At 42.3% G+C, this 14,769-nt stretch overlaps 1 protein-coding gene across 2 annotated transcripts in view; it reads left to right on the forward strand.

Moving 5' to 3' along the window:
• Positions 1-14,137: 14,137 nt before the first annotated feature.
• Ctnnd2 (catenin (cadherin associated protein), delta 2) overlaps positions 14,138-14,769 on the forward strand; it is an 856,811-nt gene continuing 856,179 nt past the window's right edge. For both annotated transcript variants that reach the window (NM_008729.3, NM_001355502.2), the window contains exon 1: positions 14,138-14,767. In NM_008729.3, coding sequence (NP_032755.2) covers positions 14,731-14,767 — 37 coding nt within the window. In that variant the 5' untranslated portion in view covers positions 14,138-14,730. The remainder of the gene's footprint in view (positions 14,768-14,769) is intronic.

Here is a 14,769-nt window from a genome sequence, read left to right on the forward strand (position 1 = left end):
AAAAAAAATCAATCCTTAAAGATAGTTATAATAAAACAATACTGAAAGAGAGCACACAGATCCATATACCAGACTAACGCAGGGACAGGGTTTGAGTATATGGGATATGGGAATGCCAAGGTTCCAGGAGGCATAGTTTCCTTGAAACTCTTTGCCTTGTAAGTGCTTCCAGGCCTTTCAGCCTGTCAAGCAGACTTCACTGGAGTGGGCGTAGCAACAACAAAATTGAAGAAATCTCTAAATATGTACTCTGTGATTGTATTACACAGTTGTTAATGTCAATATATTTCCAGATATTTCTGTTTATATTCTTATATTGGCATTTGACTTGTATATACTTTGGTTAGTTTGGAGTTCTAGCTCTGTGAGTTTTGACAAATTTAGTTGATATCTTACTAGTTCAAAGAAAATGCAACTTCCTTATAAAAGAGGAAGATAATTTTGTGCTTGTAAATCATGTTGGTGACCTATATGGTCCTATAGACAAACATAATTCAGTGCAGGAGGGTAATATTTTATATTTGTGAAATATATAAAGTTTTACTCTGAGTTACACAGGACTTATATTAAAACCTGCATCGATACATGGGTCAGATTTTCTAATAATACTTCTACCACAATAAGGATGGCCTTAGAAGTTCTTCCTATACAAGCAGAGCTGAGATTTCAGAAGTTATAACTACTACCCACTTTGCTCTCAGCCTGTAGGTTTGTCAAAAGGTTGTTTGTGTCTGTTCTTGGAAAATAATCTTCAAAATAATGTAGCTGCCCCTGGGTGGTCATGTAGATGGTGTGCTCTGAGACTCCACAGGTTTGTGTTGTAATGTGGACTGTAAATGAACCTTCATGAGCACTCAGACTCCTCTCTACTGTTATTTGCACCCTTTCTCATCTCTACCAGAGCTCTGTGGTATGCTTTCCCCATGCTCCACATAAGGCCAGGTGAGGTGTTTCTTTTAAACAAATGGAGTATACAACAAACAAACAAACAAACAAAAACCCAAAAATGTTTTATGTGTTAATGGTGCTTGAAGAATACTGGGGCTTGCCTTGAATATTTATACTATGGAAATCTAGGAGTTTATCACTCAAATCCAAAACCAGGAGAAATGAAACAGAAATAAAGTCAAGCTCCCCTAGACAGCTCAAACCCTAGCACCTCTCATACATAGACACTCTGAGGATTATAACCACTTCTAACATACAAACTCGTGGCTTTCACTCCACACAGTACCATAAACTGCTTGTTGATGCAGGGACCTTAAAAGGATAACATAACCACAAACATACGTATGTGGAAGCTATTACTAAAGCACAGGGACACAGACTGGTACTATCAAGTGTCATATGCCAGAATTGTCCATCAAGGCACCCAAGGAAATCCTGCACAACATTAGTCTGAATCTTACAAAAATCTGTGTTTGCCCAAGAACCCTAATCAGGTGAAAGGGGAAATGAGTTGAAGAACATTATACACAGAGAGGAACCATAAAAACGATAACATCTAAAACAGCAGTCCTGTGATGTAAACTATTGTAGAAAATATTGTACTAGTTGTTATAATTCAAGCTAAGAATTTAAAAAAAAATTATGGTCAGGATCAAGGTGAGATTGTGCTGTTATTACTTCTTTCCAGTGGTGCACTGGGACTATCAAGCACTGTTATGGAAACCTAATAACTAATACCTAACAAGATGTATACAACTTTAAGGGGGAAAGTATCAGTATCTGCTTATGTGTTAGCAGCACAGTGGTCGACTGAGACGGGCCAAAGAAAACTTTCACAGCCAACCTGGAAATCCTTAGAAAATTCATCAAGGTTGCTACTTCCTGATGTTCATGTGTTTCTTGTGGTTGTTTAAGAAGCAGTTCCTTTTCATTCCAGCCCTCTCTCTCCTCTCCACATTTCCCATCACCTGGGTCTCAGAGTTTCAGTGCCATTTTCATTAGGGATAGTAACTTGAATACAACCTTCCATGCGTGTGAGCACAGGGATTTATGAACCCATTTCTCATGTCAAAAGGAAACTGCCATGTGCTGAATAATACATACACCCCCCCCCAACTTTTAAAACCCCATAAACAGTTTCTGCCTTGTTCTTGCACCCATCAGTATCCCCAGACCTGTTCTCACAACCCACCATGTTTTGGAGATGTGCATTTCCCAAATGGGAAGGACACACTCTGAGTTGGAATTAAACTGGTCAGAATGGATGTATTGTAGGCAATCTCACTCATGAACTGGATGGAATCTAGAATTACCAAGGAGATAGGCCTCTGCATATTCCTCTGAAGGACTATCTAGGGTAGGTTAGCCTCCAGACTCATCTCTGGGGTGTCCTGGACTGGATTTGAGAGAGAGGGAGAGAGAGATGTAGAGAGAGGGAGAGAGAGAGAGAGAGAGAGAGAGAGAGAGAGAGAGAGAGAGAGAGAGAGAGAGAGAGAGAGAACTGAGCATCAGCATCCCTCATTAACTGGTCCTTGAATGTGGATGCGGTATGACCAGCTGCCTCCAGCTCCTGCTTCTGTGACTTCCCCAGAGGTATGGACTGTACATAAAACTGTCTCTTTCTTGGTTTTTGTCAGAGTCTTTGTTTGTACAGTAATAGGAAAAGAGCTAAGACAGTCCACATACCTCCCAGGGCAGGGCTCTCCCAGTCACAACAGGAGCCATGCATTTCTGACTCTCCAGTCAGGTGTGTGACAGGTAGGACTTGAGAATAACCAAACTGAAGAACATTCACAACCTACAAGACCACAATGCCTCAGTATCCATAATCCAGAGGTCCCCAAACAGCCCTTTGGCATAATGTTCTGAATTACTATCTCTACCCTGAGGTTTTAGAGAACCACAGTACAAGTTCGTATACAATCCATTCTCTTGCAATCATCTCTTGCCTAAAGTGTCACTGCCTGGGGACTTTAAATTATATGTGATTACTTCCCAGGAGCCCCAGAGGCTAAGAACTGAGTGGCTGTGCTCTGACCTCTCCTTATTAGGACACAGTTGAGAATGGAGATTATTCTTAGTGGTTTAGTTTAGCCCTTGTCTGTTATGGCCAAGCCATGAGTTCAGTACCAGCACCACTAATATGAATAAACAAATAATAAAGGTGGCAGTTAGAGTGGATTATGGTCCAAACTTAGTGACTTAATTTAGTAGTCTCTTTTAAAGACCTTACCTCCAAAGGTAGCCACATTCTGAGGTACTGCTGATTTGAACTTTGAATAACATTTTTGGGAAACAGAATCAACCCTTCCCGCCCCCCCCCCCAAAAAAAAACCACCCAGTTCCCAAATGTATTGCATTGTATATGAACCTGTCACAAGTTGTCATTTTGTCATTTGACATATTGACAACACTCTGTGCCTCTTCCCTTTCTTCTGGGTTTGTGCTTGTGTATGTGGCCTCTAGGAGAGACCTTATAGTGTTGATATATTTTCTAATCCAAGATCTATGGTAGAAGTAAAACTAAAATACTGTATTTTTCAGTCTTCCAAATCCAATGCTTATTACATTTGTCTCTCTTCTGAGAGAGAGAAAGTATGTGTGTGTTAGTGTGTGTGTGTATGTGTGAGAGAGAGAGAGAGAGAGAGAGAGAGAGAGAGAGAGAGAGAGAGAGAGGGAGGGAGAGGGAGAGAGAGAGAGATGGAGGGAGGGAGGGAGAGGGAGGGAGGGAAGAAGGGAGAGAGAGAGAGAGAGAGAGAGAGAGAGAGAGAGAGAGAGAGAGAGAGAGAGAGAGAGAGACGAGAAGCAAAGGGACCTTGGGCTATAACAGACTTTCTAAGCTTTGAGCATTTAACCACTTCCCTATGACATTCTCCCATAAAGCCCTACCTAATTGTTCAAAACATGTAAATATGAAAAAGGGAATAACTTCTCAGCAAAGCTCTTACTCCCATCACTACCAACAGCAGAGAAGGACTGGCAGCATTGTCAAGCCTGGGGAATTCTGGACCTGGAATTTCTTACCATGCCCACTGCTACCCATATCTTTGACCTGGTCTGTACATGGGCATCATCACACTATTTGCTCCTCCAAGTGTTTGCCACATAGCAAATAGAACATCATACAAAGACTTTAGATCCGACAATGGAAGGATCTTGTCAAAATTCATCTATGCCCTTCTATCTTTGCAATGTCTTCCTCTGATCTAAACAGCATGATCCTGTCCCTGACCATGCTGCATTCATTTTCTTCTATCCTTTACATTTGCTGCAACATCCACACAGCTCTTGCCATTGCTGTGCCTTCTATTTGGCACACATGCATCCAAGATACTCACAAGATTCTTCTATGGATTCAGACCTGAAATGTCATCGACTCAGAGATGTGCCTCCTGGACACAGAATGAAAACTAATGTGCTCTATAGCTCTAGTACCTGTTTCCACGTCCTTTGGACTTCAGTAATGGCATATGATGCTACAATACAGAGAGGTCCTTCCCTCTGCCCATTGCCTTTGTCCTCCTTTAGCGTGTTAGCTCCAGGAAAGTGGTGATGCCTGCCACTCCTGGGCCCACAGCATGGCCTACGATTGAATAAGCACTTAATATTTGATAAGCTAATGAATGGATGAATAATGAATTAGCAGGGTGAGCTAGAAATCTAAATCCTCAATTACCATGAAAGGCATCCAGCAGATGGTCACTCTTACTCTTATGGTAGAATTGTGGCCCGCTTACGAATTGAAGCCTTAATTCTTGTACTTTAGATTATGACTACTTTTGGAGACAGGCACATGAGGAATGTAATTGCATTAAAACCAGAGGTAGAGGTGGAGGACTCAGAAGTCACAAAATAAGAAAAAGAACAAAACAACAGTTCAGAAGAAACTGCGAGAGAGCAGCCATTGGAAAGCCAGGGGCGGTCTCCATGGAAACCAAACCTGCACACACCTTGATCTTCTACTTCGGTCCACATGGACTGATGTTTTTTTCCCCTTGACAACCTTTGTAAACTAACACAGAATTTGAACTGGAGAAGCCAACAATTAGGAGCAGAGACCTAATCGTGATATGTAAAGGTGAAGAACCAAACAGAGCACACGCCTGATTCCTAGTGCGAGCACACACATGATTCCTAGTGTGGTAAGTGTATAAAGTCAGGGTGTAAAATCTAGGTCTTAAAAATTATACATTCAAATAATACAATCTTTTTATTTTAGGTCTTTTAAAAACAGTCTAAATTAAAATACTAAAGCAAAGTTTTCAATCATTTTTGGGTATTGATTTCTGGCTTAATTATAGTGTTGTCTGAGAATATATTCTCAGTAAGTCTAATCACACAAAACTTCCTGAAAATTTCCTCACAAGTCACTGGATGCTTCTTTGCTGAATGTTTAGAAAATATTCTTATCTAAGGTATTGAATAACATCACCTTAGCTTCAATTGTTACACTTACATTCTTGGACTTAAGAAAGCCTCACAAATTCCAGTGTTTTGGTGAATTTGTTGATGTTTATGTTTCTTTATCACTTCTGTAACTTCTGTATTACTTTGGATCAATATCATTCTAAACACAGTGTCTCCTGATTCCATCTTCCACAGCACTCATGTGTCTATTTCCAGTCTGTATGTGTGTGTTTGGTCCTTATTATGTAGTAGGCCATATATATATATATATATATATATATATATATATATATATGCCATTTTTTGCCAGGCAGAAGGGTTCACTTTGTATTCAGGACCTTACTCATTAGAGATGACCCATTATAGACATATATCATTATTATTTATTCCACAGCAAGACTTCTGCCAACCTTTCTCTCAAACCATGTCTCTCTACCTCAGGAGCCAGCCTCTTCTACTGCTCTAGACTGGCAGAGGCCGTGAGTGAGAGCAAGAATGTACTATTAACACATTTGGTTGTCTGGAATCTTTCCTCCTTTGGTTCATTTTTTTTCAGCAAGACAATTTGTGGGGATATTTCTGTTCTACATTCATGATGTCTACTTATCCTCCAGCAGAGAGGGACACCTGCCACAAGCTAATCCATCCTACTTAGAAAGACAAATCTAAATTATTTCACAAGTGAAACATTTATCTTTTAAAATAATTGTGAAAAGACTTCATTAAATGCTGTTGACAAATAAAACAACGTATGAAATGGAAAACTGGATATTTAGGGGTAATCTTGTCTTAGAATAGAAGTAAGTTAGAAACAATTAAAAAGTACAGAGAAATGGTTTTAAGTGAATACACGGATAGGCATTTTATTCTATATCTAAATGTAAGAAAAAAATATGAACAAAAGTAAAGTCAGAGTGTTGTAAGAGGAGGTGGTCTTACTTTTTCACGAATTTCTAAAATTTCCATTATATTAGGTTAGAACTTGCTAGGAAGTATATAAAAATACAGTATATACACTGCAAAAAAACTGACTTCAAGAAATATAAAACATCAATTCAATGTATCCTGTGTGCAGGGACCAAGTTCTCTTAAAATATGAATCTCACGTGATAATGTATCTGTAAATAAGTCAGAGTGGTCGAATTCATAGAGAGCAAACAAAAGCGTCTAATGACGTATGCCATGGAATACGGCAAGGAAGGAAAGCTCCGTGAGGCTGTGCCATAGATTTGCCCATTTTAATTGCTTAGCATTCACTGAAGGCACGTAACAGAGATACAGTGGAGCTTAACACAGTGGAGCTGGTTGTGAAATTTCATAGGAATCTGCACGATACAGTTGCCAGTATGTAGGAGAAATTCAGCCAATGCTTATTTGAGATGAGTGAATATGAAACTACTTCATTGTAATATCATCTGTGTCATAAAGGCCAAAATAGATAGATAGATAGATAGATAGATAGATAGATAGATAGATAGATAGAGAGAGAGAGAGAGAGATAAAAGGCAGTAAGTGTATTTTGTTAGAGGTAGACCAAGTCACCAGCAGTGGAGGGCATTGTGATGTCACCACTCCCACCAACCATTTATTATTAACCATTCCCATGCCCAGGCACAGTACCATCTATTTGTGATAGGCTGATTCACTCACAGAAGATCAGGGGTCAGCATTCATTTATTGTAATGATAAAATGAAACATTCAAGGGCTTTATTTTAACAAGTAGATTTGCCCCATGTTGTGGTCTGTTAGCTTACCTTAAGTGTAACACTTGAATGGGTAGACAACATGAAGTCTGAGAAAAAAAAAACACCTACCCATTTGGGGAGATGGTAAAATAATCACTGAAGTGGGCTCTTTACACAAAGTTCTGAATGAGATTTCATCTGTGAATCAGTTAGCAAACATGCCACATCCCATGCTGGTCACTGGCATCCACTGTTCCATGAGATATCGGACCATACCAACTATTATTTCACTGAAAATGGTTTAATTTTAATTTAAGAGAAAATCCATGTGAAGAAAGCACTCCCACGATATATCATTAGTAAGAGGAAGAGAGAGATTACAGGAAACCTCCACCCGATAAAGCTTTTTCCCTAGTTTTCTTTTTTTGAAAACACTTCTGTTCATGAAATATAGTCTCATCTCGCTTCCCCCTCCCCTAATTCATTTTAGACCCTCCCCATCTTTCCTCCTAGCCACATCTGCACCCTTTCTGTCTCCTTTTAGACAACAGACAGGGATTGATAGAATACTAATAAAATAAGAGAAAGCATAAACAATTCCACAATGGGATAAAACACACAGAATAAAAAGAGCAAAATAAAACATAAGAAATGGATACAGTAGCAGATACACACTTGCACACACAGGAAGCTCATACAAATCGCAAAACCAACAGTCATAATATGTACACAGAGGACTTGTACAGTAAAACAGATGGATGAATGATGGATAGATATATTAGATAAATAGATAGATAGATAGATAGATAGATAGATAGATAGATAGATAGATAGATAGATAGATAGGTAGATGTCCTGACAAAACATTACAAGGCAAAGAACCTCCATAGATGACACTGGGTTTGTTTTGTATTTGGCCATCTACTTGTGGGCACAGAAACTAAAACTTCATTAAATCTTAACAGTGTTTGTACCGAGTGAGAATTTTGGAGGAAGCTGCTGCTGCTGCTGCTGCTTCTTCTTCTTCTTCTTCTTCTTCTTCTTCTTCTTCTTCTTCTTCTTCTTCTTCTTCTTCTTCTTCAACTTGTGAGTGATTGTAAATTAGAAATCTCATGTGGCCTACAGAAGGGTACTTGTGTCCATTTCTATCAGCACTGGGACCCCATTTTGGCATAGACCCATGAAGGCCCTGTGCATGCTACCACAGCTTCTGTGAGTTGGTCATGTCCTGCTGTGTTTAGAAGGCTTTGTTCCCTTGGTAACCTCCATACCACTGGCCCTTGAATTCTTTCTGACACTTCTTCAGGATTCCCTGAACCTTTTGGGAATGGAGTTGCTGAAGACATTCCATTTAAGAGTAAGCGTTCCAAAGACTCTCAGTCTCTGTATATCATCACGTCTCCATGTTTGCTCCCATCTACTGCAGAAGGAAGCCTCTCTGATGATGGCTGAGCAAGGCACTGATGGATGAACACAACAGAATATTATTAGGAGTCACTTTATGGCTACATTTCTTTAGCTGAAAACTAGTATTTAGTTTTACTCTAGGTCCCTGGCCTGTCCAGTCTCAGGTTCTTGCCACCTGAACAGCATAGGGGATGGGTTACATCTTATGGAGTGGCTCCTAAATGCAATCAGATATTGATTGGTTGGTTACTCCCACAAGCTTTGGGCCCCCGATGCACTGTGTATCTTGCAGGTACATCATTACTGCGTATCAAAGACTATCTAGCTGTGTTGGTGTTTACTTTGTCCAATGGTAGCAGAGGGAGCACATTCCATTACTTTAAATACTGCATAGTAGAGATGAAGTCTCCAGCTAGGTACTAGCTTGACTTCTTCATGTTTAATGAGTTATATAGATGTCTCCATCAGCAATAGAGCCTAACTGTAAGTTTGAGGAAAGCAACTAAGAGCCTTGGCAATAGCCTGGGTTGTTTGGGCATTCTAAAGGGGGCTCTTGGGCCAACAACTTGGTTAGATGTAACTCATTCCTTCCTGGCACTGGAAGCTTCATTTGGTGACAAGAGATGGACAGTTAGGGCAATTTCACTTCAATTGTCTTCCTAAATTGGTTTTTAAAGTAAATTTATACTGTTATATATTTCAATATCACCCCTCAAAATGTCCCTCAGTTTTAGCTGGGCCTGTCTTCTTCTTCCCTCCACTTACCAATTTGATTCTCTTATTCCTGCCCCACGCTCATGCATCCACAACTGTCTACTTTATTTATTTTCCTTAGGGAAATACATCCCTCCTCCCTACTCTCTTGCTGTCTACCTAACCTCTGTGGCTATATGGCAATGAATTAACTACTGACATCCAGATATAAATAAATACATTCCATGTTTATCGGTGTCTAGGTTACCTTACTCAGTATGAGTTGTTCCTTGTTCAACCCATTTATCTGTGTCTTCCATTATGTAAATGCACCACATTTTCCTTACCAATTCATTTGTTGATGGACATCTTGGTTTTTTCTAATTTCCGGTTATAAGTGAATAGAACAGCAATGAGCATGGTAGCGCAGTGCCCCTGCAGTAGGGTGAAGAGTCCTTTGGATTTATGTCCAGGAGTAGCTCAGCGGGATCTTTGAGGAAAATTGGTTCCCATCTTCCTGAGCAACTGCCACACTGATTGCCATGGTGGGTGTACAAAGATGTGCTACCATCAGCAAGGGAGGAGTGTTCCACTTCACTCTACATCCTGACCAGCATGGGTGGTCAGATGTTTTATTGTTCTTAGTTGTTCTGACAGGTGTAAGCTAGCATCTCAAGGTAGTTTTAATTGTCCTCTTCCTGCCACCATGCCTTCACTGCTGCACCAGGCACTCTAACCCCTTGGAACCATAAGCCCACATAAATCCTTCCTTCTGTAAGTTGCCTTGGTCATGGTGTATTATCACAGCAAGAGTGACCACCACAGGCTATGCTCCAGCATCCAGGAGAGCTTCTTCTCCAGCCTCATCTCTGCAATATGATGTATTTTCGTAAATGTAGCGAAGTCATCCATTTCTGTTGGCCTAGACCCCTGATCCACAGTCCATTTCTGATGATTGGTGTGTGTCCTTTTCTACATCTACCAGGCCACATAGAATTCAGAGATTTCAGAACAAACCGTGACCTCGATACCTGTGAGGGACTTTATTATACCCCTCACTGAGCCCCGAGTCTTTCTGTCAGTATAAGACCTGACTTCATTGTATATCAGAAGAACTCAGCTCTTACCGAATACGACCTCTCCTGGTTTTGTGTTAGGACTTCAGGCACTATTTATTCCCCATGCTACCTGCAGGGGTATAATTGACAATGGACCCATACGCTCAGACCTTTGAACACTTGGACTCCACTTGGTGGCTGCTTGGGAAGGATAAGGAAGTGTGGAGTTGCTGCAGGACACGGGGTGAGGATGAGCATGTTTTCAATCATAAGTTCTGCTGGATCTCCCCCTCGGATGCTTTCTTCTATTCTTATTCAATAACCCTAGTTTATAGTCATAGGGAATTCATCATCTGCTCTATTGTTCCTTATTGATTCTATAAACTTATCCCAGTAGTAACCACAGTAGATACTCAATAAGCATTTTCTGAATGAACAAATAGAAGAATGAAAGAATGTTCCCATCATATGAGCTTTAGTGTAATAAGAGAGTCTACTCAGAGTGCAAAGTTTTTAATCAAATGACCCTGGCCCTGCTCTTTGCAAGTGTGGCTAAGGGAGATTAGTTAATCGCTTCTTTCTTTCTTTCTTTCTTTCTTTGTTTCTTTCTTTCTTTCTTTCTTTCTTTCTTTCTTTCTTCCTTCCTTCCTTCCTTCCTTCCTTCCTTCCTTCCTTCCTTCCCCCCTCCCTCCCTCCCTCCCTCCCTCCCTCCCTCCTTCCTTCCTCCCTTCCCCCCCTCTCTCTTTCTTTCGCAGTATCATTCTAAAGTAACATGCTGTATCTTTTATGCTTGTTATTAATAATATTCATCATATAAGTCAGATGTCATATTACACAGATGGGTTACTGTTACAGAAACTTCATTGTAGAATTTAAATAATGGTATTTTAAAAAAGATTTATTCTAATCATTTATATGTCTATATGTATCTGCATGAGAATACAGTACATGTGGAGGTTAGAAGCAGGTGTCCAATCTTTTAAACGAGTTATAGGTGGTTGTACACTGTCTCACATGGGTGCTGGAGCCAAAGTTAGATCCTTTCCAGGAGCAGTATGTGGTTTTAACCTCTGAGACATTGCTCCTGCCTATAAATTACAAATTTTAAGAAATTACCACAACTATTGGTACTTAAATACAGGACAGAAATAAAATTGTTGACATCTAGTTATACTTCTAAATTTCAACAAACATCAACAGGTAATACATTTTAAAAATGTCAAACCACCATTTCCTAGTTAAATTTCATTATCTTGATATTTTACCAATAAAGAGATTTTCTTCTAAAGTCAACACAATCTGAACTCTAAAACTTGACATATGACTTTACAAAATGTGTTTCATTAATACATTTTATTCTCAAAACTTAAGCCAAACTTCCATGTAAAAATGTTTGCTTCATATTTTAAGTTGATTTTGAAAAATCAAGAGAAACGTGTTGCTTTGAGATGTGATTTCTACACTGCGTTGCTCTAATGATGTGCAAACAGACGAGGGACAATAACGATTTGCCATGTAGCATTCATTGATCAATATAATTCGAAACCACCAGAATAACAATTTTCTGGACTCAGAGTGGATGTGTGAATTTAGGATTCTGCTCCTCACTGGAACTGTCAGAAGCAGCAAGCAAAAGATGGCAGCAGCGAGTCGTCCGAAGGCTCAGCACCACACAGGAACACTTCACCCTAGTTTTCACATTATCTAATTGTGAACTTAATAATATCTCCAGTTACAAATAAATCTGGAAGGACAGAAATCATAAATGTTTCAACGAAGTGCATCAAAGAGTAAATGAAATCCTTGTTGTTTAGGGCATGTCTGCTTCTTAAAGATCCCACACCTACCACAAGAAGTTCTTCAGGGACTGATCATGGGTGTTGCCATAGCGATCAATAAATCAATGGGAATTTTGCGATTTCTCATAAAGCAAAGCAAACAACTTTTCTCTCATACTGGATCTTTTTGGATATAAACATATGTATATGCTATAAGGATAGGATCTGTGCACCTACTACGATATCTGATTTTGTCTTAGTCTCTTCCCTGTCCCCACTGACTTACTGACTCCTTAAAATTCATAAGGAGAAAAACAGGGATCCAGAGAGATGGCTCAGTAATTGTGCTTGTTCTGCAAGTTTGAGAACCTGAGTTCAGGACCCCCATAGAATGACTGGTGAGGCCATGTAACACACCTGTAAATCAAGTCTTGAGGGGACCTGGAGACTGGAGGTTTTGGGGGGCTTGTTAGCCTCTAAGTTCACAGGTTCAGTGGAAGACCAAGTCTTAAAGAATAAAGCCAAGAGGGACAGAAAAGAACATTATTGAGTTCTCCCTGGTCTCCGGGCATCAGCACACATATTCACATAGACCACATGCCTCACATACATACATACACGTATCTCTCACACATGCTAGCACATACAAATCACACAAGTACAAACAGAAACAGACACACAGAGGCTAAGCGCATCTTTTATTATGTAACACACACACACACACACACACACACACACACACACACACGAGATGTGACAGCTGGTGTGCCTTACAAGCCCCAAATTCCAGATTCAACTGAAGCTGATGTGGGAAAAAAAAAAACAAAAAAACAAAAAAACAAAAAACCAAACCTGCAAATGACCACATATCTTCCCTCACAGGAATCAGGCTATGTTAATGTCACACCAGCTTCGAAGGAGAACCTACACTGGAGAACAACTTTTGGGAGTGAGACTGAGCCTACTAGAGGTAGATGGAATGACTGACGGTGCACATTTCCCTGTTGTGAACAGTCATTACTCAATCTCTTGTCTGTTCCTTTACATATTTAGTCTGCTTAACTTTTCTTTCCACTTGCCTCAGCCTTTCACTAACTCCAGAGAATAATAGAGGCTATCTCAGATTTAATGCAAGCATTTTGACCTTGTTGGATAATCTCTTGCAAACTGAATAGAAATGTCCCTGAGATTACTGAAGCTGGAACCCCTCTTATTACAAGTTCGGGGTTCCTGGTCCATTTATCTGTGTCTCAGAAAATGGCTCTGGGAAAGAGTAGGGTGGGGTGGGCTGGCTTCAAAGTAAGGATCTTTGGTGGAATAATTATGGGACGTATTTGTCCTGCATGTGACTGACAGACTTTGCAGCCACACAGGGACATAGATGAAGGTCCTGAGGGCCTGCCTGCCTTGGAACTTGGCATGGGTTTCGTTTTCCAACAAGACTTTTCATAGTGTGACTTTGCTTGCTAGATTTAGCACTCTGTGTTGCCTAATGACTGACTAACTGAGAGACATTCGGAAATCTCAGTTGGAAATGGAGCAAGCTTCACAGACTCCACCGCGGTCAGTGGAGGAGGAGCAAAGTTTTCATTTTAGCACGGGACAATGGAAGAGAAGAGGAAAACAGTCGTGGAGGTGTCCAAGAAGACAACTGGGTGAGACGTGACAGGAAGACGAAGAGAATTCATTAAAGCTCTAGATCCAGCAAGGGTCTTCCTTGTAGGAAGTTTACTCATATTCCAGATTTTAAAACCAGACTGAGTTTGCATAAAGCATAATCAGAGCAGGAGGTGGTGGAGATGGGGCCCCAACACTACGAAAGAACCTTTCACAGACGTCATGCGTTCTTTGCTTTGGAACCCTAGAATCTACAAGAACATCCACCCCCATCCACTAGCTTTCATGGCTGGCCCGGTGCTCTCCTTAACTCACAAGCTACTCTAAAACCCCTCAATCGCTGCCCCTTTGCAGACCAACATCTGCCCCGCAGAATCAACTCTCCGCGTAGGCTCTATCTCGGGTGCTGTCTGTTCCCGGGGATGCGCGGCCCTCTCCCAACCTGAGCCGCCTCCTCCCATCTCTGCTGCTGTTGCTGCCGCCGCGAAAACCAGAAGTGGAATTCGCGTGGCGAGGCGCCGCGCTCTCTCGGCGGCACTGGGCATGCTCCGCACCCGGGGCAGGTTTCGGTGGTGGGGCGGACGCTCGCTCGCTCACTAGCCAAGCGCCGGAGCCGGCCGCCGCGGCTGAGCCGGAGGCTGAGCTGCGGCGCGCGGCGGGAGGAGCCTCGCTCTCGGCGGCGGCGGCGGCGGCGGCGACACAGGTGGCGCGGGCGGCGCGCAGGGCGCAGCTCGAGAGCGCTCGGCGCCGGGCGCCAGGGCGGCCCAGGCTCGCGCCCGCGGCGGCAACCGGCCGAGCGGAGCGGCGGGCGCGGCGGCTCGGTAGCCCGGCCCGAGCCCGGGGAGCCCCGCGGAACCCTGAGCATCCCGCGGCGCCCGCCGAGTCGGGCAGGGGGCGCTACGCTCGCCGCGCTCGGAGGGGCGGCCGGGCCGGGCGCTGCGCACTCGCGTCGGGAGCCGCCTCTCGCCTGCCGCGCTCGCCCCTGCTCCCCGCCAGCATCACTTGTCCCGCGGCCGCGCTCCGACAACAAAAGCGGAGGATGCTGCAGCTGGGCAAGGTCAGGACCTTGCTCTGAAGCCGGGCGGCGGCGCGCACGCCTTTCCCCCGACTGAGGAGCTGTCTTTGGCGGCGGGTGCATGTTCGCCAGGAAGCAGTCGGGCGCCGCGCCGTTCGGT

The sequence above is a fragment of the Mus musculus genome, chromosome 15, assembly GCF_000001635.26.
Source record: "Mus musculus strain C57BL/6J chromosome 15, GRCm38.p6 C57BL/6J".
NCBI classification, from domain to species: domain Eukaryota; kingdom Metazoa; phylum Chordata; class Mammalia; order Rodentia; family Muridae; genus Mus; species Mus musculus.